Source organism: Marasmius oreades, chromosome 9 (genome assembly GCF_018924745.1).
Source record: "Marasmius oreades isolate 03SP1 chromosome 9, whole genome shotgun sequence".
Lineage (NCBI taxonomy): Eukaryota > Fungi > Basidiomycota > Agaricomycetes > Agaricales > Marasmiaceae > Marasmius > Marasmius oreades.
The window spans coordinates 215,309-240,604 of NC_057331.1; the positions used below are offsets into that span (position 1 = coordinate 215,309).

Below are 25,296 nucleotides of genomic sequence, written 5' to 3' on the forward strand. Positions count from 1 at the left end.
ATTCACCTCATGAACTTCTTATAACTTCCCTGGCCGACCGGAAACTTGATCAAGCTGCACAGTTAAACTGAGGCGCCGCTGATTTCATGGATCCTTTACGAACTCACTGCTCATCCGGAAAATCATGCCAAGGTTTATGAAGAGATTAGACACATCCGCGAGGCGAACTCACAGAATATTTAGCAGCTCAGATTACGATTCCATGAGTCATTTGAACTTGGTTATCAAGGGACGTCCTCGTCAAGGTCAAGGAGGGGAGGGGCGAGGTATAGTCTTAATTGGGCAGACACGATATATTACAGGGAAGCCCTCTGGCTCCATCCCGTTTTACCCACGCTCGAAAGAGAGGCGATGAAGATGTTCTCCTTCCATACCGGTTAAGAAAGGACACGTGTGTTTCTATTTTTTGATATTCAAGGCTAGGTTGGAGTAACAGTGCCAGAGCTGTAATCAGGTGGTGCCATCCCTGCCTCCACAGTCGCTATTCTCTGTGTTAGAACCTCCATCTGACGACGAAGCACTTGTACGACATGATCGGTGTCATTAATATCGTCGGGAACACCCCTACTTGTTGAGTCCGACTCTCGAGATGATTGTTCATAGGCATCTAACTCACGCTCCAGGCGTTCCCTTTGTGCAATCATCTGCATTTTTTGTTCCCTAATATTGATGTAAGGTGCATCGGAACTGGAAGATGGCGTCGTATCCAAGTAAGGGGTTGGATCTGTACAAACCGTGTGAATATCAGAGATTTTATTGTTGGAGCTCCAGTGATAACTTACCAAGGTTATGTTTCAGCTTTTTTTTTCTGCGTTTTAAGATAAAGAAGAGGGTCACGGTAGCAACCACAAGCACGACGAGTCCGCCCAACACGCCACCAGTAATAGCACCGGGATTCGACTTGTGAGGTCGTGCGTTCTCTGGCTGAGATGTTGGAAAGATTGGCTGAGATGGTGGAAAAATTGGCTGAGATGTTGGAAAGATAGACGTCGAGGGGCTAACAGCGGTACGGAAGTTCAATTCAGAAAGGATGAAATTGAATGAGGCGAGACAACCTCACACCGCAGTCGTGGGAGGAACAGTCGGTGTGGACATCGGCATTGGACTCCCCATACTCAGGGTGTTTGTGCTCGCATCGGTAGTAGTACTGGAAGTTGGTCAACAAAGATTATCCTTTGATAGGCGAAACTTAATCTCCTTACGATGTAGCCGATGTCTGGGTGGTCTCGGTGTGGGCGTTACTGGTTGTTCCGATAGTCACTAACACTGCTCCACTCGCAGTAAAGAACGGGCTCTCTCTAGCACGATAATCGTATGTTAGCTCTGGCGACTCGAATCAGGTTAGGGACAGTATACTTGGGGACCAGCTGTCTCACTCCTACAATCAAGAATGACCTACAAGCCAAAAAGATCGCTCATGGGTTCTCTATCTCGACGCAAGATGAAGGAATAGTTAACCGCTTACGTTGCACTGGTAAATGTCAATGAGACGGTCCCGTTCTCCGAGCCGGGATGTTCCACTGGGAGTGTGGAACGAATATCAACAGATGGAGTCGTCCTGGAACCGGTAACATAGTCGTGATTTTTAAGGGATTGAGTCTGGCTACCAGTGATCGGAATGGCCCTGAGGTCGATGTTGGGTGGAGAGTGGTCGTCGGTACGAAACCAAGTGAAGATTTGGGTCTGGTTCACAGAGATGGTGAGAGGAAGAGCTGGCTCAATACGAAGGGCCGTTGAAGTGGTCAGGCACATGCATACGAAGGTATATCTGAGAAAGGAGGCACCCGTAAGTAACACAATGATAATGATGCTGGTCTAGGTTTTCCCCTACAGTATTCCATTCCACCATACCATGGAAGTAGTTCGAGCCTGGGTTAGGAGGTAGTAAGAGTAGGTTGTCCTTAAAGTTAATGAGAGTAAGAGATGTACGTGTTCTCTAATTTGTAGTCGCTGCATTAGAAGCAGTACACGCAACTTGACCTATTTCCCTTGCCATTGATTGATCCCTGTCTGGACGACGACGTTTGGTATCCATGGTCGCCTGTCCAGAGTTGTAGGTCTCTGTATCTTCAACATCAGCGGATATAAATGCTCAGTGAGTTGCTACTGTTCTCTAGGAAAGTGGCAACAACACCTCATGTTCTCCCGTCTTTTGACCATCGACAATTGATTGATCCTTCGGACTTGGCCTGAGCCGTCGCTTTGGCCGAGTGTGTGGGACCACCCGAGTCTGTTCGTCGTCAGTCAGAGATATTTAAGCGTTATCACGAGATTCAGAACGCGAACGACCATTTGATGAAATAACGAATTACATCAATTCTCACAGTATCCTGATGAATCTTTCGAAGGTTCGTTACCTGGTATTTATGAACATCATAAATAACTTCAAGATTTAATCCAGTAGTTGTGCGGTAGTGTTCTCAGCGTGCCGCGCGGGTTGCATCGGATCCCTGGGACCGTTAGGCTCACCTTGGTCCTTTTCAGACCTTTTTCTATGAAATGCGTTGATCAAAGCTTAGGAATGCTAAAAGAGGAAGAATAAGTCGCGTGATCACGGATGTACGGATGTACGGATGTACTGGCAGTAAATTCATGCATCATGTTTAAACCGAAGACGTCGTAATGTCTCTCTCAAATCAAAATCAAATCAAAAATTTAAACTCATTTGAGTGACCTCTTAAGAACCCACTGCAAAAAAATATTGTTGTTAGCTTTGAAGCCTGTAGGTTGTGATGTCTTATTTCTCCATCTCAATCTCAAAATTCAGCTCAAATCTCAATGTCTCAAAAACTCAACTCAAACTCAACCTTCATGTCAGGTTGAGAATATAAAGATAGTTAGATATTTAAAGTTAAGTGGATAAGTCTATACTAGAGTCAATGCTTATTATAGAGAGCAAAGACAAAGTTATCAGTGTTGTTTGTATTTAAGCTGAGATGAAGGGTAATGTCAGCTGTGTTGATTGTGTTACACCTGCATGCAGACCATATTACATATTTAGAAAAATTCTCCCATACCAAGTACTTGCATACTTTTATAAGTACGTGATATGGCCTGCATACAGGTGTAACACAATCAACATAGATAACATTACCCTTCATCTCAGCCTGGCTTAAATACAAGCAACACTGATAACTTTGCCTTTGCTCTCTATAATAAGCATTGACTCTAGTATAGACTTATCCACTCAACTTTAGATATCTAACTATTCTTATATTCTCAACCTTTCATGTCAGGTTGAGTTTGAGTTGAGTTTTTGAGACATTGAGATTTGAGTTGAATTTTGAGATTGAGATTGAAAAATAAGACACTACAACCTACAGGCTTCAAAGCTAATAACAATATTTTTTGCAGTGGGTTCTTAAGAGATCACTCAAAATAAGTTCAAATTTTTGATTTGATTTTGATTTGAGAGAGACATTACAATGTCTTTGGTTTAAACAAAATGCATGAAATGTCAGGTACCATATATAGGCCCATTAGAACTCTGGAAGTGTATGATGAGATGTGACAAATACACTCCCATTTGTTTGCCCATACTCAGAAAGGCTGACTGTCTGTTTTCTGGTACCAGAGTGTCATGAACTTGTTGTACTCTGAGTATCTTAAAAAATCTCAAATTGAAGAGAAAATCTCAATAATCTCAAACATATTTAAATCTCAATCTCAGTGTCAATATATCAAATGTGATTATGAGTATAAGTCTCATTGATCTCAATCTCTAAGTCAAACAGTTTGTTAATTTGTATACTAGGCTTAGGTCTTATGGGGGCCTGGTGCTAACTATTTTTTGATTGTGTTACACTCATGAGCAGGACCTTCACCCTTATAGTAGTTTAACTTAGCATAATAATCATTGACCTCAGCCATCCTAAAATAACTCCATGGGAAATCAATATTATACAATACTCTAAGTGTATAAAATATAGGCCTACATCCATGCTTTACAATATATTTTGTTTCATAAAAAATATTGAGATTTGATGAAGTTATCATTAAAATATGAAAAAAATCCAACTGGACAGTTTTTTTGCTAGACTATTTTACACCTGTCATTATGACATATTGCTATAATATCATATTATATAACATCAAATTTTGAATGACATTGTTAGTAGACTCTTATATGGCATCATATGCTCCACCTTAAAATATAAAGCTGTGATATTCCCTTCACAAAATCATCAACACCATGCTTCACCTCACTCAATCTTAGAAAAAACAAATTCTTCACCTCTCCACCACCACTGACCTCAGTGCTGGTAGCATTGCCTAGCAAGTGGGCTGTTGCCATGAACTCGCCGTACTCTGAGTACTCCTCCATAGTACTTCACGTGTTATCACAACCCCTCCCACCTTCGCACTTGATCATTTCGATCCTTGCAATTGTCCTCCCTTCCACCCCTTTGGCCCCTTACTGTTGAGCACTCTGTCTGACTCACGATCGCCATAGACCATCGTAAATAGGGAGGCCCCTGCCCCCTCGACTCCTTACCCCTTAAGTAGTATAGTATATAAGTACTCCAAGTGTACAGTAGAACTTCACTCTTGTCTGGTCAATCCTACCTAGGAGTCATTCCCTTTTCCCTTTCAATTGTCAGCTTGCCTCACCCAAGGATCGACTCCTGACAATAGACAAGAGTACCCCAGGGGCGACCTGACCTTTTCTACTCTTACCAACTTTTAGTTTGGAAACCTCCCACCCTGATCGCTGTGCATATGTCTGCCACCTTAGATCAGGACACCCACCATGAATCCCAACATCTCCCAACATGCTGGACCAGCTCTCCCCAATCCAGAAGTCCTCGCTCAAGGAACCGAAGAATGGTTCCAGGGTCTTAACACACAACAGCAGGATAGGGAACTCAATGTCACCATTTGGCGACAACTTAGCCAGTTGAATACTCAGAACGAAGTCATTGCTAGGTTACTCAAGAAGAGTCATGGCCGGAGTAATGAGAAATCGTCTGCTACGAAGCCCAAAGCATTCAATGGAACCCCTGAAGGCATCGATCCCTTCTTCGCCCAACTCTATATTTATTTCCAGAGAAATCCAAAGAAATACACTGTGGACCATGCAAAGGTCCTCGAAACCCTTGCCCATATGACCGACGGAGTACTGCCTCCTAAATGGGCGGCTAACAAAATCCAAGAAATCGAGAACGGATGGTGGCCAGCATCATTCAATGACCTAAAGGCAGAAATCCATCGAGATTTCACTGGTGGTGACCAGAAGGATATAGCACAGAGGAAGCTCCACAGCCTGGTCCAGAAACCTAACAAGTTGGCTAGTCAATTCTTCCTCGAGTTCGAGGAGTACCAAGCTGAGTCCAGGCTCGAAGAAGAGGGACTCCTCATGCTTTTAAAAATGAATCTCAAACCATTCCTCATTAGCCATATCTACACTATGGATCCTATGCCGCAGACCTATGACAAATGGAAGGAAGCAGCAATTCAGTTCGACCTTCAGGAGCACAGTGCACGGACTCTAAGAGTGGAGCATAATGTGCGTACTCTGGCAGCAAAACCTGCAGCAGCAGTACCCTGGAGTACCAACAATCCTTTCTGGAATCAGGTATCAACAGTACCCACTGTGTCAACTGCGACCTTGGGACCTGCAGAAGCTAAAACAGGAACCGGTATAACCTTTGGAGGTCAAGGACGACCTATGGAAATCGATCGAGCCCATGCTCATCCTAACGCTTGGAATGGAAACCGTCAGTGTTACAACTGTCAAGAAGTCGGCCACCTTGCACAGGACTGCCCTCATCCCAGGGTTAATCGCATGTCTCAACTTCTTAACAAAATCCAGTTGTTTAGTACTGCAGAGAAAGCAGAGTTCAGGAAAATTGGAGAGGAGGCGGGTTTTTAAAACCCCTTAGGAAGAAAGATACGCCACCTAAGGGATCCTTTGTCTGTAAATCCAATAACAATCGGTTCAGTGTTTTAACGAATGAGGGTGACTTGGTGAAAGACGAAGACATATCAGAAAAACCCATGCCCAACTTATCGCCAAAAGCAAAAAGGGACGGAGTACCTTGGCGAGTACCTGCTCGAGTACCCCCTAAAACTAGTAATCCTGAACTCCCTTACCCCACATCAAAGAAGGATGCCTATTGGATCTATTGGAATTTGTGTCACAATGAGGGAAAGGGATGACATCTCCTGAAGGAATGGTTGCATGAAAGCAGGACGTCCAAAGTTGACAACGACTTAATATGCAATATTCTCCAGATGACAATCCAAGATGCACTTTCGACCATTAAACAGCTAAAAGAATCTGTTCGATGGATCTGGAAGATTCAAGGAGATTCTGTGTTAGTACCGACGACTCTGGAGACCCTTAACTCGCACAAAGGACTTGTTACTGAAGCCCTCCTCAATTGCGGAGCCACCGGTTGCTACATCAATAAGGTGTTTGCAATGGACAAAGGCCTCAAATTGAATGAGTTAGCTCGGCCAATTCCTGTCTATAACGCTGATGGTACTCCTAATCGTGCAGGCAGGATTTCCCACACGGCCAAACTTCAAATTACGATCCAGGACCACACTGAAGTCACCACGTTCGCTGTAACCGATATGAGAAAAAGCGATGTGATCATAGGGTATAACTGGCTTTGGCATCATAACCCAATGGTGGACTGGAAAAAGGGGACCCTTCAGTTTAATCGATGCCTGCCAGAGTGTAAACATTGCCAAATGTGGCAAATATGGAAGGAAGAAGATACTGAAGATATCGAAAAGGAGGATCAAATCTTCATGACACAAATTCGCTTCGAAGACGAGAAAGCGGAACAGATTCGCACAGCAAGGAGCATAGCAGCGGAACTAGCTGCCCAGTATGTGTAGGAACAAGGGAAAAAGACTATAGAAGAAATGGTACCCCTGGAGTACCTTGAAAAGTACCGCTCGGTATTTGAAAAAGGAGATTTCGACTCCTTACCTGAGCGAAGGAAGTGGGACCATGCCATTGAACTCAAGGAAGGCTTGGAACCCTTCAAGAGTAAACTGTATCTACTGTCAGCAGAGGAACAGAAGGAACTTGACGTGTTTATAGAAGAACACCTGAAGACCAGACGTATTCGCCCATCCAAGTCTCCCATATCCTCGCCTTTTTTCTTTGTAAAAAAGAAAGACGGGAAACTGCGTCCAGTACAGGACTACCGCAAACTGAACGCAATGATGATCAAGAATCAGTACCCCATTCCCCTCATCTCTGACGTACTCTATAAACTCTGGAATGCCAAGATTTTCACAAAATTAGATGTACGATGGGGATACAATAATATCAGGATTAAAGAAGGGGACGAACAAAAGGCAGCGTTTGTGACCAACTGGGGCCTTTTTGAGCCCCTGGTGATGTCCTTTGGCCTAACGAACTCCCCCGCAACCTTCCAAACTATGATGAATGAAATCTTTGCAGCTCTCGTTATCGCTGGAAAGGTTATTGTTTACATGGACGATATCCTGATCTTCAGTGAAGACATGGACTCGCACAGAGAGATGGTGGACGAGGTACTCCGCATTCTACAGGAGCATAACCTATACCTCAAACCGGAAAAGTGCGAATTCCATAAAGCTGAAGTGGAGTACCTGGGTTTAATTGTTGGGAATGGCCATCTATGTATGGATCCTGTAAAGGTTGACAGAATAAGAAAGTGGGAAATGCCTGAATGCGTTAAGGACATTCAAAGCTTTCTAGGCTTCACAAATTTCTACCGAAAGTTTATTCGTGGGTACTCCAACCTCTCCCGACCCTTGAATGACTTGACAAAAAAGGAGCATGTATGGAAGTGGGAAGGCCCCAAGCAGAAAGCATTTGACTCACTATCCCTATCAATCATGCACCATTTAGGGTTGAGGCGGATAGCTTGAACTTTGCAACAGGAGCAATCTTATCCCAGAAGCAAGAGGATGGGTGGGTGCCGATCGCATTTCTATCAAAAGGACTGAACGAAACCGAGAGAAACTACAATATCCACGACAAGGAAATGTTGGCTATCATGCGTGCACTCTTGGAATGGAGGCATTATCTCATGAATGGAGTACAGTTCGAAATCTGGTCCGATCACCAAAATTTACAATACTTCATGGCGTCGAAAACCCTCAACTGACGACAGGCAAGATGGTCGGTGACTCTAGCAGATTATGACTTTGTACTGGTTCATAAACCGGGAAAATCGCAGACTAAACCAGACTTACTTTCGAGACGAAAGGGCCATGAGAGGGGGGAGAATGATAACAGAGACATTGTCCTCTTAAAACCCGAATTCCTTCATGCTATTCATGCCGCAAGTACCGAAGGTACTCCTGGGGACCACTTTCTGGAAGAAATCAAAAGACACAAGACAAAATGGGATGTCAAGGTCTTAGAAATGGGAGAAAACAAGGGCAACGTCAAGAACCACGGAGACTACTTGACCAAGGACAACCTGCTTTATATACCCCCTGAAAAGAGCTTGCAGCACAAGATCATTCGGTTTCATCATGATGCCTACTTCACGGGACACCCAGGAAAGGCAAAAACCACTGAACTTATACTACGATATTATTGGTGGCCCACAATCTATCGGGATGTCAAAGCATACGCTAGGGGATGCCCTACCTGCCAGAGAACAAAAACTTTTCCCGGTAAACTACGAGGACCTTTAAGCCCTAATGTCGTCCCTAGTCAAGTATGGCAGTACATATCCTGCGACTTGATCACCAAGCTCCCGGAGGCTCATGGGTACACTGCTATACTGATAGTGGTTGACCGACTTAGTAAGAGAGTACACGCCGTACCCACTTACGACGAAGTTGATAGCGAAGGAATTGCAAAGCTCTTCCTTGATCCGGTTTGGAGATATTTCGGCCTCCCAGAATGGGTGATCAGCAATTGGGGTACGGTATTTATCTCCAAGTTCTTGAAGGCACTGTACAACATCCTGGGTATCAAGATGAACATATCGACAGCCTATCACCTGCAAACAGATGGCCAAATGGAGTGTGTCAACATGGAAATCGAGCAGTACCTACAAGTCTTTTGTAATTGGAGACAAGACGATTGGGACGAATGGATTCCCATGGCGGAATTCTGTTACAACGATCATGCCCATAGTTCGACCGGGTACTCCCCGTTCTATCTAACGTGTGGCTTCCACCCTCAAAAGGCAACCGAACCGTTCACGAAGACGAACAATGAAACAGCAGAAGAATTCTTTACCCGGCTTAACTGAGCCCGCGACGATGCACAAGCATGCCTCCATCGCAGTGCAGAACTTATGAAGGAGTACTACGATGCCAAGTGAAGGCCTGCAGAGGACTACAAACCTGGAGGCTTGGTTTACCTCGAAGGGAAGAACGTTAGAACAGAACGGCCATCCGTGAAGCTTGGGGATAAACGCTACGGTCCCTTCAAGATTATTGAGAAGGTCGGCGGTTCATTCTACAGATTGGACCCCCCACGACATGGAAGCGAGTACACAGTGTTTTCCATACAGTACTCCTCACTGGTCATCGACCTTCCGTTGCCGAACACCAACAAGAAGATGTGTCCTGAGAACCAGCGAGTGTTGAGGACGGCGAAGCTGTGTGGGACATGGAAGAAATACTGGACTCCAAGATGGTGTACAATCGCCGGACAAAAACCTCCATCTTACACTATCTCGTTAAATGGCTCACTTATCCATTATTGGAATCCACATGGGAACCAGTTGACAACCTTGGCAATGGTTGTAAGAAAATGATTGAAAAGTTCCATCGTTCCAACCCAGGTGCTCCCCGACGAATTAACGCAATCCTGCCATTTCGACCCCGAGAAAATTACACCGAAAGTACTCGAAAAAGTCAGCCTTGGGTATATGGTATAACTACGAAGCCTTTGAGGACAAAGGCCCTTAAGGGAGGGGTAATGTCATGAACTCGCCGTACTCCAAGTACTCCTCCATAGTACTTCACGTGTTATCACAACCCCTCCCGCCTTCGCGCTTGATCATTTCGATCCTTGCAATCATCCTCCCTTCCACCCCTTCGGCCTCTTACCATTGAGCACTCTGTCCAACTCACGATCGCCGTAGACCATCGTAGATAGGGAGGCCCCTGCCCCCTCGACTCCTCACCCCTTAAGTAGTGTAGTATATAAGTACTCCAAGTGTACAGTAGAACTTCACTCTTGTCTGGTCAATCATTCCCTTTTCCCTTTCAATTGTCAGCTTGCCTCACCCAAGGATCGACTCCTGACAGCTGTAGCAAGGCTACAGTCACCACCTTTGTCTCCAAGAAGCTATCTGATAAGGAGAACTCTGTTGACGGCAAGCTAAAAAAGCCCACATCTGCTGATGAACAGTATATTATTATACAAATGTGCTCAGGGTTTATTGAGAATGCTACTGAGCTCACTCAAAACCTTAATATGTTACTCTTCTCTTCTGGTACTATCTAAACCAGCCACAATGTCTTTCCTAAATGCAAGTTTCATGCTGTAATGAAGAAGAAAAGCCTCTTCTCAGCACTCACCATAGGAGGGCAAGATTAGACTTTGCTATAGCACACCTGAACTGGACATTCAATGACTGGAAGAGGGTTATATGGTCAGATGAGACTAAAATCAATAGATTTGGGTGAGATGGGCACAAATGGGTGCAGAAGGAGAATGGTCATCTACAGCCATATTAAGGGAATGACTGAATCAGTGATGGCTGATCAGAATATCCTGCTGAAGTAGTGGCAACTTCCAAATCAAATTAGGAATAAGTCTGGCTATCACTCAGATGTGCAGACTTATGTCTGAGGTGATCTGCAGAACAGAATTTCCAATGAGTAGAGATATAACACATAAGCATATGCCTGGCAACAACTAAAATGGCAATTGGCAACTGGATGTGTACATCTAAAAAAGGCCAACTACTTCCGATGTATAAAACACATACATTGGAAGAGAATGAATGATTCCCCTTATAGCAATAAAAGAGATAAGGAAACATAAAGAACACTAAGGAATGAAAAGCTTATAGTAAGCAAAAGAAGTAAGGAATTTTCCATAAGAGAATAAAGGAATAAAGTTTTCTTCAGCAGAAACAATTCAAACATCAGGGTCAGGAACCTAGCAAACATGATGGGTTGCTTAGGAATGACTGAGAATTGGCAATGCTAAGGAGTCAACATTGGAGATGTTTGGGGGGCCATAGGAACAAATGATATTGTTATGGGACCTACAGAATCTGTTGCGGTACTTCTAAAGATAGAGCATAAGGAATGAGATATAAGTGTAGTAGCTTCTGTAGTAAAGCCTACCATGAGAGATAGGTTCAGAAGTGTAAGAAGAAGGATGGAAGAATGAGTGGAGAAGGTCTAAGCAAGAATAATGAATATCCAACCAAGGAATGCAATGGTGAATAGGAATGAAAGGGTCACCCAGTCCCATAGGCGGACCTTGTAGACAGATCTCAGAGGCAGTTAAGTGTTTTACTATGTGCCTTTGGGAGTCAAAATCGGAGAATAATACAGAAACTCTCCCAGAAATACCCAAATATAGTATTTCAGAAGTAAACTGCACTGTATTGAATTGTATAGTTTAGTAGGCAATATGTAGAAGTAGGGTATAAGGACCGAGGTTTTCATGAAGAATCTTCAAGTAATCTACGGTAGACATGTGACACCTCAGCTTTGAAGCAGGGTTTAGCCATACCAAGGTTCAATTTGGAGAGACATCTCAGATAGAGTTTAAAGTGTCATCTACCTTTTGTTTGATGGGACTGTACTGTTTGACTGAAATTGATCTGTTCTGTGCTGCACTGTCTGTCTGTCTGAAAAACATCAGAAGTCACATTGTAAGCAGTCATTTCTTGTGTCACTGGACCAAGTTCGTTTCTGAAGTGTTTCTTATTGCATCTGCCACCCACTGTTTGAACTGTTACTATCTCCACCCTATATAAGAACGAATAAACACCCTTTGTACCCTACTTTCCTGGGTTCAGACAACTAAGGATCATATTTCTGAAGTTGCGAATAATAAGAAGGACTTTGAATATACTTCAGAATTGCATTGGAAGCAGCGGAACCTTCAACAATGCCCAACCCCGTCTTGTACACTTGTTGGTTGATGAAGTGTTTGATTTGGAAGAGTTCTCTATCTACATTAGAGTTCCTTTTCCATTTCAGAAACCTGATTCCCACATTTCAATGTCAACAAGGCAGATTCAGACAGCCAAACTGTCTGGATCATGGGCCTTGTGGCCACAAGACAGCACAGCTAAATGATATGTTCCAATATGCATGTATCCACCATGATGGATTTCAGATTTTTAAACAGACCAATGCAAGTGGACAATAATATTGTATCAACCATGACAGGGTCATAATTTTTTGACCTTTCGAGATACTGGACATTGCCTGACCTCAACATATACCTGAGCTTAGGTGTCAGTGTATAAGGGTTTGGAAATTAAAATTGTCATCTCCAGTCCAGATCACCATACTTGAGTTTGGAATTGGAAGGTGAATTCCAAATACTTCACCCAACAAATGGGAAAGATGGATTTTCTCTATTGGGTCCAAAGTGGGGAACAATTGCAAGGATTGTTGTACCTACTACCAGTGATTCACAGCAGTCAGACAATGATTCCACTTTGCTATGGAAGGTTTAGCAGGGACATGTGCATTTCAGCATACACAGCTGGGCTCAGAACATAACAGGATTATCAATCTGTTCAAAGACCTTCAATTCAACCTGCTTTTTCACCCATTCCTCCATGTTCATTCCTTTTGTTTCTTCATAGTCCAATCTAAACTTTGAATATTCCGGTTTGTGAACCTCAATAAGCCAACCTCCAGAGTTACCATCCTGCAAGGGCAAGCAAGGTACAAGCATGTAATGCAGTCAGCACACACAATGATAGATATACCATCTGAATGTTCAGCCTGATGGTCAGAAGCTGACAAAGCCAAACCATATCCTCCCCAACAAAGCTCTCGATGGTGACAGACTTTAGATTTGTGTAGAACAGTGCTTGGAAGGGAGATGATGATCGAATAGTGGGACTAGATTATATTTTCATGGATTCCCTAGTTGATGTACTTCCCTTGACTGTACAATAGCAGCTGGAAAAAGGGGGTTGTGAAAATTCTGAAGTGTAAGGTCGTCTCCCATCTGACACTTTCCACTCGAGACTTCTGGGAAATCAATTCCTGAGAATTCGCCCGATGTATGTGCAAGATGGATTTCTTCTATCAATTCTGAGGGCAAGCCCCTAAACCATTGAGAATCATCCATAGCCTCTATATCTGTGAATTAATGGCCTAATCTCCTAGTCACTCCAACAAGTTTCAGTTTCTGAGAAGATGTGATAGGAAGAGCATTGACAAGACTGATTGCACGCCCGCCTGCTGAAACCTCTAGGTATTCGAGGTTGGGAGCAAGAATGTGTGTGAAAATGTCAACAACATTAGAAGCAATGAAATCAAGTGTAAGCGACCAAAGGAAGTTCATCAAGATGGATGCTGATGAACCCTGGGGTGTGGGTTTTGTAAGGGAGAGAGAATGAAGCGCTAGAATCTTGAGCTTCGGGCAACCCAGGATGAGCTTATGGAATGATGTGTCTGATATCCCAACCACAGTAAATGCATGCATTTTGCTCACGGATCTCAAAATCGCGATGTCTGTCTCATTGTGAAACATCTTGAGATTGTCTCAATGATCTCAAAAAATTGCCCTTCCTATATCTAATTATCTCAAATAATACATGTCATTTCTTAATGAAAAAAAAATAATCTCACTGTCTCACCTCAGTATCTCAGTGAGAAAATCTCACCATCTCATCTCAGTATCTCAATGATAAAATCTCGAAAAAAAACAGGCTCATCATCTCATAAATGAGAATGTCAATGTCAGTGTATCACCTTTGAACACATGTCAACTTCTACATACTAATATTGCTAGTTGGGTATACTAAGCTAAGGTCTGAAGAGAGACTGGCTCTAACAATATTGATTGTGTCGCAGCCCCCTCGCTTGATCTCTAGAATGGCAAATGAGATTAAAGCGCACAGTAAAAGTTACTGCACAGGTCTTTGACTGTTCAAGCCAAAATTTTGTCCATTTCGAGATGCTATATTTTCGTTCTCGCAGAGCTCTGAATGGAATGACAATGTTGGTGTAAAGATCAGGGGTTTGTAGGGCAATGAAATACCATCGTCGAGAAACCTTGGAACATTGAAGGAAAGTGAGGGGGAGGCTAAAATTATCTTGTTGAAACTCCAGCTGGGAAGCTGCTTTGAAGATCTGCGTGATGTTTTCTGCAGGTAGGCTTTCTATCATCGTCATGGTCGGGCAATAAGCTGGACAAAGGGTTGTCAGTCTACCCATGAAAAAAATGGCTGTACAATACATCCAGGTGCAGTGCATTGATATACTCCCATCGCAACCTCCCGTCTTTCAAATCTTTCAATGACTGAGTCCCATCTAAGCCTTGCCTTCAATCTAAACATCATTTTCTGAAGAATCAACTCCACACAGACTACAGATGTATGGAATGGTGATAGGTATGGAAGGTGTGATGGTGATCTGAAACTAGAATTATTCAATGTCCAACTTTGTCCGACTTACCTCCTTGACATCCTCGTAGCCAGGCCCTGCAGCCTTCTAGCGTTGTTAGCTTTCACTTTCATGCAAGGTTCAAGCTCGGTGAACAAGCTAAGATAAGAATCTGGCTGAATGAAGCCTGGTGAAAGACTTTAATTGCATATCTCTGTGGAAGATAAGGACTTAACTTACTGGCCGAAGTCAACAGAAGCGTCACCATGGGCTAAGGTGAATTGTCACAGTACAGGTTCTTGAGAGACCATATGACAAGCTCGAGAGACTATAGGACAAGTAGAAAGGATGGGATTTGGGGTGATTGGATTATCTCAGTTAGTGCATAACAAAGTACTGGATATGGACATTTCAAACATGCACTAACCATGGTTTCCAGCGAACGTTTGCATTGCCATCTGCTTACATATTGGAACCACAAAGCGAGACCATCTGAACTGAAACACTGACTTGAAAAGTCGTGTATAAATGGAACGGACAGGTTACATGAATAATGATCCATTCACAACAGACCATGTACTGATCTTATAGGATTTCCAGTAACATCTGTTGGATGTGGTTATCAGAAATGTATGGGGCATGCCAGGGCCTACTGCCCGCAGTTTATGACACGCTGTCCAATAAAACAGCTGCATCAGGCTCACCATTACTTTCAATCCTGGGCTTCTTACTGTCCTATAGGATCGCTGCTCCTGTCGGCCTTCCTATAAGCAGCAAGAATTTATCATATATTATTAATATGGCAGTGCTCTTCGAAGGGTCACTTGGTGTAGTGGGCTCGTGTGCCTCGCTTGCCTGATGTCATGGTGTGTGTTGACCAATCGAGCCTCTCTGTGCACGTTTTTTTTCATGATATCTATGTTTTTTGTTCAATGTGTTTTTTTGAACTGAATATCAGCACTATTGTTCATCAAACTTGAATGGAATAGTTACTATCATGCTGTCAACAAAATTCTTCATGTTTTCATTGAACAGTAAACTTGGGACTTGCCCAAGGCATGAAGATACAGTGGTAAAGTCGATCACCACTTGCATTTCAATGGACCTCGAGTCTGACGTTTTCAAATTGTGAGGTAAAAATCAGAGAAAAAAACATTTGGTCATTCTGAGTGTTCTCATTTGAAACTTACAGTTACAGTTAGTCATTGGGCTGTGGGTTATCACCAAAAAAAAAACATGTCTTCCGGAATATACCTGAAAACCAAGCGCCCAACAGATGCTAGACATCATCATGTTCAGGACCCGGCAATTAATTGTGCCTCGTGCTCTTACGTTCCCACAAACAGGAAAGCTGGAATATCTTTGTGAGCAGGACTTGCCAAGACCCATTTCCAAAATGGGTTCACACTGCAGAACCTTGGCAGAACCGCATTTTTGACACAATGTCTGGGTCCCATGGACCATATAATATTCCCTGAGCAACAGGATATAAGTGTTCTAGAAACCAAGAGAGACAATAGGCTCTAAACTCATGATGATGATTGGTTATTTTATATTTTAAATTGTAGTTGTCACACTGTAACCTGTGACTGCACTCTGTCAGTTCAGGAACCAAACTACGATATGACCTGAACAGCTGACTATCCTGTATCCTATAAGCCAATGCATCCTATAAGATTGAAGGTGTGTCCTATAAGCCTGCTAACAACGTCCCTGAATTAACCTGGCTTATAACCAACCCCCCCAGTATTACTGTCCATTCTTATAAGATCCTTACATGGACTCCTCCCATTCAAAGGTTGAGCCTTTAAATGAATGCGGTGATCTATCACTGTCTCTACTGGTTCAAGCTGACGTTTCCTACTCAACCTGTCCAAAAGGTGAGCGACCATAGAATGATCAATGGTAGGTCCGTCACCTCATCGGAATGTCGAGACTTGATAGAGAGGGAGAATCTTGATCTGATCTAAAATTATGTTGATTTCAAGGCTTCTCTACGGCTCAACAAGGAAGGAATACTTGTAAACTCCTTTGACTATCATCCGAGTCATTGGACGATCAAGTCTACGTTTACTTGCCCTTGCCCATTTTCTCGATGTGCGGTTGCAGAGTGATGTGGGTCATATTCAGCCCTGTTACCTCAGCTAAGCATTCTGCCTGTCAACTTGGATTGGGGATGGAGGTCTTTGCATCCGAGGCTAAGAACCTGTGAAGGCAGTATTCCCTCCAACCGAATCTGATGGCCCAGACACTTATTCCCGCACTTAGACAGGTCTCTGAGATACCGGTTGCCCCACTACGTCTTGATACTTCAGTCGATTTCCCTTGTGAAAGTCGACATCGCATTCTCTGAAAGGTTCAATAATCGGGCAAAAAAGTCCAACAGGCACATGACGGAAAATTCGTACCATTATAAAAGGAGCATCGACAAGCCCTTGAGAATCATCGTACTTCTATTCCTGTTCCCAAGCAGCAAAATGCTCGTCTTCACCCATTTTGTCATTCTTCTCTCTGCCGCATCTGCCCTTGCTATACCACGCAAGTGTGATGTGGCTAGTGTCAAGGCTGCCATCGCTAAAATCTCCAACCAGGTCACCGACCTAGACAATAAAATCACTGCGTTCCCGGACACAGGTGGAAACCTCGGATCTGCTCTGGTGAGCACACACAAATCATTTTACGGTTCTTCGATGAGTGAACTTACCCACCATAACAGGCCATCCACTCCTCAGCTGGAAATCTTGGCACCTTGCTCAAAAGCGGCGCAAGTGACACTCAGGCTACTGCTGCCTTTAGTGAAGCCAATGGCCAAACCATCCTTGCTTCTGTTGAGAAATTTGAACCAACTATCCTGGATACCCTGAAAGTCATCATAGCGAAGAAGCCTGCTTTCCAGGGTAAGTCTCACTGCTTCCGCTAAAAAAGCCCCTGACAACCCAAACTAAACATTTTTTTCCTCTTAGCCCTCCTGCTCCCTGGTATCACGGGTCTTGTTCTCCAAGACCTTCAGGCCCTCAACACTAACACCGGAGCATTTGCTGATGCTCTCATTGCCAAATCTCCAGTATGTTAGTAGAATGGAATATTATTGGTTTAGCAAACTCACATGCCTCGATCTTCTTACTGTCATTGCCCCAGAAGTCGGCAATCTAAGGAGAGATATTGATATAACTAACACAGTATGTACCAGAAGCCATAAATAAAATACATTGCATAGAATACCTTTTGAGGTGTATGCCTACCAATTTTTGTGTGGGGAGGGTGTGATGTCATTAAGATATGAATTTTTTTATGAGGGAGTGTTGAAAACGTGGCCCCACAGTGAAGTCAGAAATTGCCAAGTTAAGCGACGTCACACAATCATGCTCATTGAAGAAGTGTCGATATCTCCTTGAGTTCCCAACCAAAATGCACAATTGGGGGCTCAAAATGAAGCGTAGTTAAAGGCGAATATTATTTAAGCTAATTCAGTCACAAAAGATACATTTTCCGCTTCAGATACTGGTCTAATGCCTCCAGCTCATCAACATTCTCAAATGGCTCCCAAGTCTTATCTCCATCCTCCCACCAGACCCGAAATTGCAGCTTGTCCTCAACATGACGATGTTTCTCAATCTTCTTGACACCAATTTCCACCTTCTCACTGTCATTCTCACTGGTCTCTCTGTCATCTTCCACAGGCATATCAACTAATTCCCTGCTGCTGTTATAACCATTGTCCCTGAGCTCCTGGGTCAATATATCTGCAATAGAGACATTCCCAATCTCGTATTCATCATCATTGTCATCGCTGTTGCTCTTGGCAGAAAGGGGTGGAGTGTTGCGAGAGGCAGCTGCTGAAATTTTGGCAGGACTGGTCCCTTTGTTAATTCGACGGGGGCGAGGTCAGGGTTGGGATGGCTGGGGGGGGTGGAGATAGTGCAGAGAAGTCAAAATCTTCACCTGAGGATGATTCTGACACCATGTCAACTTGACGACCCTTTCCTTTGCTACTGCCCTTTGCTCTGCCATGCCCTTTTGGTTCAATTTCACTCGCTCCAGCATCACCCTGATCCATGCTACCCCTCCCTTTACCCCTTCTCTGACCAGTACCTGCACCTCTAGCTCTACCCCGAGCTTGACCTCCCCGTTTGCCATGATTCCCACTGGCCTCTGCAACCAACTTTTCCAATTCTTGCTGTCAAGTTTTCAGATGATGTTGGAAAGCCTTGTGAGCAACTTTAACTTCCTTCAGTAGATTTGTGGCCTTGAGTCACCAATCCTCCTTCGCCAACTCCTCTACGGCCTGTGCATCAGTAAGATGTCGGGCATGCCCCTGTGCGTAGGTTTTCTTCTTTGTCTTACCCTTCCTCTGTGCAACCTCCCGTAATCTAGCATTCTCCTCATCCATCAGTACCATATGAGCATATGAGCGATCAAGCTCAGTGCTGGCATCCTTGGCAGTCTGAACAAGAAGGTCATATATTCCCAGAGCTCCTTTAGTGGTGCCTCATTGTCAGAGGGATCAGGAAGAGTAAGTTCAAATTTTTGAACCTGAAGGGAATCAAGTAGATTGTCGCTAGTGGCTGTGACTGATGTGCCTCTGCTAGTGGCAGAAATGTTAGGGCTGTCAGTTGGGGTAGATGTGACAGTGAGAGAGGTGGGAGCTGCAACTGGAACTAGACCAAAGGGAAGACGTGCAGGAATAGGCTGGGATGATTGAGTAGTAGTATTCTGTGCAGGTGCATAGGCTGTAGCAGGGATGATATTGCGGTTAAAAGGGTGAATTCCAGTCTTTTGGAATGCAGAGGTGATGGTGGTTCCCTTCATTGCATGTTCCCTGGCTTTGTGGTAATGAGAGAGAAAGTTTACTTTTGAGATGGTGATCTGCTGATCTGCTGACTCCATGACAATCTGCTTCCATGCACGAGCGAGAGGTGAAAAGACACAAACATCACATGGCTGCAGAGCATGCATAGTATGGGATGGAAGACAGAGAATATGAATATTATTTTTCTCCGCCTCATTGCAGAACTCGTAGGAGCAGTGGCTATTATGGCCATCAAGAACAAGAAGTGCAGGATATTTTGAGTGGAGCCCAAAGGCCTTCCTCCGACGGCGAACCTCTGGAATGAATTCTTTCTTCAGCCAGGTGTATCCAAGTTCCCGATCTGTCCAGCCATTGGGGGATGAAGCAACACTATATTGGGATAGTTGAGTGCAGCACAATGTACAGAAGCAATAAATGGACTGAAGACCCACCTTGCACCACCAGGATTATCCCGGGACCATTCTGCATTTGTCCGAGCACCTTTAAAGATGACTGTAGGCTTCATGCTGGAACCATCCGCAAACACTGTCTCAATAATAGTTATCCACTCCCGACTTGCATTCAATGTTGTGAATGCTGTTTTCTGATCACAATCAACAATAACCTTCTGTGCTCCAACATCTGCAACATTGACCCCCTTCTCATCCATGTTAGTAATCAGACCTGGATGAATCTTCGACCCATCTCCTATGTCTAAGACTTCCTCCAAGAGATCATAGAACTCACCAACAAGGGTAGGGTTGAGAGCCTGTGCCCGACATGCCTCCAGCATAGTGGTCCACCTGGCAGCTAAATCTGGGTGACGTTGAAGAAATTGTCTGTAGAAATTTGTCCCAACTTCCTTTCCTGCAATGCTGGCAGCTTTCTTGTTGATGAGAGAGGGCCGCAGACCAATCCCACGGTGACCCAACACCTTCAGCCACTCTACCAATATCGACTCCTGCTCGTGGTTGAGAACCATCTCCTGAGTATGAGCTTCTTGTCGGTTTCTGTGTTTTCCACTGACTCAGTCATAAAGTGTGGAGGAGGGAACACCAAACCGCTTTGATCTAGAGTACTAATGAGCTTTGGAAACACAGATTGCAAGCAGGACTCACGCAGCATTAACACTCAGTTTAGATTTGCGTACTACCTGCTTTAGTCTCTCTGCCTCAGCCACTGCTTCCTGCTTGGACTGGTCCAGGGCTGCTAGTGCATATTGAATCCTGCCTTCTGAAGTTACTTTCATGGTTTCAAGTAAAAGGAGAAGATATCCAGCCTCCAGCTGATCAACAGCCGGATCAGAAGGTTCAGGCAGGGAATCTAGAGTGGGGGACTCAGAGGGAGTAGGAGAAAGAGGAGGGGTTGTATGAGGAGAAGAATTTGGAGTTACTGAAGTACTGGTAGTTGTTTTTGCTTTTTTCCTCTGCCCTTTCTTACGAGGCATAGTGATAGCTGGGGGGAAATTGGAAGTCCTTCCCATGCAGGTCCACTTGGGGACAGTATAATGGTTCCATCAGGTGCCTGGGACTTTTCTCATGAATAGAGATTCATTTCAGATGCTTCTGCTGCATATGTCATGGACAGAGGCTGTACTTGTGGGAAAAAAACCCTAAATTTATCGGTTTTTCCTTGTTTAGATTGTTTTTCCCAGGATCAGAGGGTGCTGGAGGTGCCAAATCAATTCTAATTCATTTTTTGGACTAGAAGTAAAAATTCAGAGATCATCTGACCCCTGCCAGAGGTGTTTACTGGTCTTCTTGTACGGTTTATGGGTGTAAAACATAAAAATCTTGGATATTTGCAAGCATACACCCTGTACACCCAAAAAAATTTGCAAAAATTCAAGGACCAAAGATTTGGGTAGCCCAATGGGTGTAATTGACAGTGCCAAGAGCCTGGCCCTCAGCATGCCAAGCTGTACCTGGAGTATTTGCCACAACCTAGGGTCAAAATGACTGAAAAAATCGGAGTCCTCTGCAGAATCATGGCCTTGGGCACTTATAGGTCAGTCATATTTGTATCTATGGGTATGTGAGAGGAAGAGAAATATCCAGTGACCATAACAAACCAAGAATGAACAGAATTGATCAGGAACTTGTGCCACAGTGGCAGCATTCCTGATTAAAATTCTTTCTCATGCTGATTTTCGGCCCAATATTTGACCCGTTGTTGTGCAACCATCACAAGTCAGTAAGGAGTTCTTCCCCCCTCGTGAGGAGTGTTCTGGATAGGTATCGTACATTTCTCCTTAATTTCTGATACTCAAAAGTTGAAAAAAACCAGTATATTTTTGGCTACAGGACAAATTTCTGAATTCCCGGTTTTTCCAAATTCAGGGTCGATAACAGTATCACGATACGGATGGTATTAGGGATTCGATTGCCTTGCACAGTAGCTTTCATGGACGAGTGGAGACGAGGTGGCAAGGCAGTGAAGGTGTTGTCTAACCAGGAAAAACATTAATATCCATGGATTCTGTTTCGGAAATATGGGAAGGAAAGAGAGATTCAAAATATTCACCAAGGCCATAGTATTTCTGCAGAAGTTGGCGATAGTATTCATGTTCTTCATCTGTAGCGGGCTTGGTTATGTCAACTGTATTATAAACGGCAGGGTAGGTGTAATCTAATTGAGTAAGGGGGAGAGTTCAGCCGATTATTTTGAAGAGAATGGATTGATCGTTGCACTTGACCAAGAAAAAGCGTATGACAAAGTTGCTCATGACTACCTGTCAAAAACCCTGAAGAAGTTCAATTTCCCCCCAATATTCATCAATACCATCGAGAGTCTATATAATGATGCAGAAACAAAAGTAATGATTAACGGTTACCTGAGCTCCCCATTCTGAGTAACACGAGGTGTGCGACAGGGAGACCCAATGTCGTGTTTATTATTTGACTTAGCAATTGAACCCCTGGCAGCCGTGATACGAAAATCAAGCTTGAAAGGATTAGAAATTCCTGGATTACATGAGAGATTAATAACAAGTCTATTCGCAGATGACACAACTGTCTTTCCGTCAGAAGACGATGAATTTAAGGACCTTACACAGATCCTTGACAAGTGGTGTATCGCTGCTAGGGCAAAATTCAACATTGCAAAAACGCAGATCCTCCCACTTGGAAGCAATACTTACCGAATGAGAGTATGTGAACACCGGAAAGGACAAGAATCCCATTCCCCGATTCCCACCAATATCCACATCGTGGTGGAAGATGAAGCGATCCGTATCCTGGGAGCCTGGTTTGGACATAACTCCCCCGGGACAACTGCATGGTCGAATCAGATCGAAAAAATAGACTCTGCACTAGAAAAATGGGATAAAGCGCACCCAACTATGGACGGTCGAAAGAAAATAATTCAAATAATAGTTGGCGGGATGACTCAGTACCTAACGCAAGTTCAGGGTATGCCAAAAGAAATTGAGAAACTACTCATGAAGCGAATTCGACAATTCCTATGGGGCGAAAAGACACAAAGCCCGGTGAGCTTAGAGACACTTTTAGCCCCGAAAGGACAAGGTGGGCAAGATGCTCTGGATATTGAAGCGAGGAACCTTGCAATTGAGGTTATGTGGTTAAAATCATACCTCAAACTTAACGATGAGAGACCTATATGGGCGAAGATAATCGATGTCCTCATTTCTGCAGCGACCCCCGCGAGCGGCGCAGAACAAAATGTTGACCCGAAAGTGAAAGATAATATTTTCCTTCAATCGTGGGGAGCAAAAATTACAACTTTACCAGCCCATATACAGAAACTACTCACCACAGCCAAAAAACTCGATCTCCGGGTAGAAGGAATCGCTTTTTCAAAAGAAATTCTGAGAGCAAGACCGTTTTGGTACCATAACGACGCTCTACCACAATTGAGACGACTTAACCATGCCGCAGCTGCGAAATGTCTTAGAGAAAATCACCACATTAGAACTGTGGGTGATGCACAAGATACTGCTGACCTATTGAATGAGGTAAATCACAACCATCACGACGAATGTGAATGCTTGAGTTGTATGACCCTCGAAAACCGGAACAGTTGCCCACATCTGAACCGCTGCATGCAAAGAGCGAAGGAAATGCTTGATTGCCTACTTCCGAAATGGGACCCAAGAAAAGCGCAGCCTTTTAAATTCGAAACAGACCCCGAGCCAGCTGAAGACTTTGTCGAATTCAATGCAAACGTAACTGCAAAAGGAACCCTGGCAGACGTCTTCCAAATCTTCACAGAGGACGACGAATGCTCCTTTCTGCCTCGGAGAAGAGATCCTAACCTATACCGAAATGATCTCCCACTAAAGACGTTCACGGTAAGAGGTTACACTGAAAACCCGAAGGGTCTCAAGGCAAGATCAGTGTTTTGTATCATCGACCATGAAAAAGAGACGGAACCGATAATCCGCCACGTACCAAAGATACTCCATCAATCCAATGAGGTAGCTGAACTAACAGCGATAGATCATATTCTATCTGATACACAACCAGATACATCAGTCAGGATTGAAATTGCCTCCAAAAAAACCTTGAAACTCCTACTTACTCAAATAGAGGGCCTCGAAAACAGGGGGTGGATAGGTGTTGCCAACCGTCGCCTGATCCAAAAAGTGGTCGCAAGTCTTCGCAATACAAGGCGAAGAACTCTAGTCAGAGGGATAGAAAAAGACGACCAGAGCGCAAAAGCTAGATCAGAAAACGCCAAGTTGCTGGCAAAGGAACAAATTAATCAGACTACTGAGAAAATCATCAATCTAGACCCTCTCCCCCCACTGCGACTCACCGGAGCCAAACTATCAACGATGACACAGTCTCTAGCATACAAGGGAATCAGAGAACAGAAAATGAAAGAATATAATGGAAGGAAAAGGACGAAAATTAACCTCGACAAAGTGAGGAAAAGCTGCGAAACAAAATTTAACCACTCTCCCACTGACTCGGAGATATGGAAGAGTATCAGGCACAAAGACTTCATGAGAGAAACAAAATACTTCATGTAGATGACGACTCACAACGCATATATGGTCGGATCCAACTGGCAACGCCCGAACTATAAAGCTGAACTACAAACGAGAGCCATTTGTCAGAAATGTAACGTTGTGGAAGATATGAACCATATCCTGACCAGATGCAAGTTTACTGGACAGGAACTCATCTGGGCTCTCGCCAAAAAAACCTGGGAGATGAAAGGAATGAAATGGCATAGGCCAGAACTCGGCTCTATTCTAGGTTGTGGAATTCCGGGCCTGAGACACAAGCCCCTTGGGAACATAGATGATGTATCCGGAAATGAACGCCTGTTTCGTATTCTGGTATCCGAGTCTGCGAGGTTGATATAGTTGGTCAGAAATGACCGCATAATCAACGAACGAGGAGAAATAACCTCGAATGAAATTTCTAAACGATGGATAAAAACAATTAATAAACGAATTCGGCTCGAAATTGATATGATGCACCCGAAATACGAGAAGAAAGCTCTGTCAAAGTCTCTAGTCCGTGATACATGGTCAGGTGTGATTGCAAATGAAAATGACTATGACTGTGACTGGACAAATGGAAAAAACGAGGTTTTAGTGGGTATTGAACCGTAGCGATTGAAGGAGAATGGAAGGTGTAGGGAAAGGTAAGTTTTTAAATGGAAGCAAAATGGTCAGGATGAGTCCCACACTCCGTGCATAACGGCATTTCCTCGTGGTGGTTGAATTTGCATTATCCTCATATTAGCCTCTGGAGAAGAGGTTGTATAACTTTCACACATTTCCTAGCTAGGTTTGAATCCCTGGCACATACATAGCAGGTACGGGAAGACGACTTTGTCGTCCGACTTTAACAAAGACTTTTAGAGTCTAAATACTGATACGCTCCACCAAAAAAAAAAAAAAAAAAAAAAAAAAGGGGGAGAGTTCAGCAAATGGGGAGGCGATCCAAGGTTACGTGGGACTTGGAAACCTCATGGCACTTTGGATACGCGCCCTCGACAAAGTACCTCACATCATCTGAAGT

The 25,296-nt window shown here is 43.9% G+C and overlaps 3 protein-coding genes across 3 annotated transcripts; 1 reads left to right on the forward strand and 2 right to left on the reverse strand.

Annotated features, from left to right (window-relative positions):
- Positions 1 to 419: 419 nt before the first annotated feature.
- Positions 420 to 1,752, reverse strand: E1B28_013009 (uncharacterized protein; the record flags this gene model as incomplete). The annotated part of the gene is made up of 6 exons (XM_043158158.1): positions 420 to 724; positions 783 to 997; positions 1,061 to 1,147; positions 1,203 to 1,298; positions 1,357 to 1,395; positions 1,466 to 1,752. 6 exons carry the CDS (start codon positions 1,750 to 1,752, stop codon positions 420 to 422), a joined length of 1,029 nt encoding a protein of 342 aa, XP_043003501.1.
- Positions 1,753 to 13,270: 11,518 nt separating this feature from the next.
- Positions 13,271 to 13,657, reverse strand: E1B28_013010 (uncharacterized protein; the record flags this gene model as incomplete). Its single annotated transcript, XM_043158159.1, has 1 exon — positions 13,271 to 13,657. The coding sequence occupies one exon, from the start codon at positions 13,655 to 13,657 to the stop codon at positions 13,271 to 13,273; it is 387 nt and encodes a 128-aa protein (XP_043003502.1).
- A 3,331-nt stretch (positions 13,658 to 16,988) lies between these two features.
- E1B28_013011 (uncharacterized protein) lies at positions 16,989 to 17,584 on the forward strand (the record flags this gene model as incomplete). The annotated part of the gene is made up of 3 exons (XM_043158160.1): positions 16,989 to 17,168; positions 17,228 to 17,408; positions 17,475 to 17,584. 3 exons carry the CDS (start codon positions 16,989 to 16,991, stop codon positions 17,582 to 17,584), a joined length of 471 nt encoding a protein of 156 aa, XP_043003503.1.
- Between the last annotated feature and the right edge of the window lie 7,712 nt (positions 17,585 to 25,296).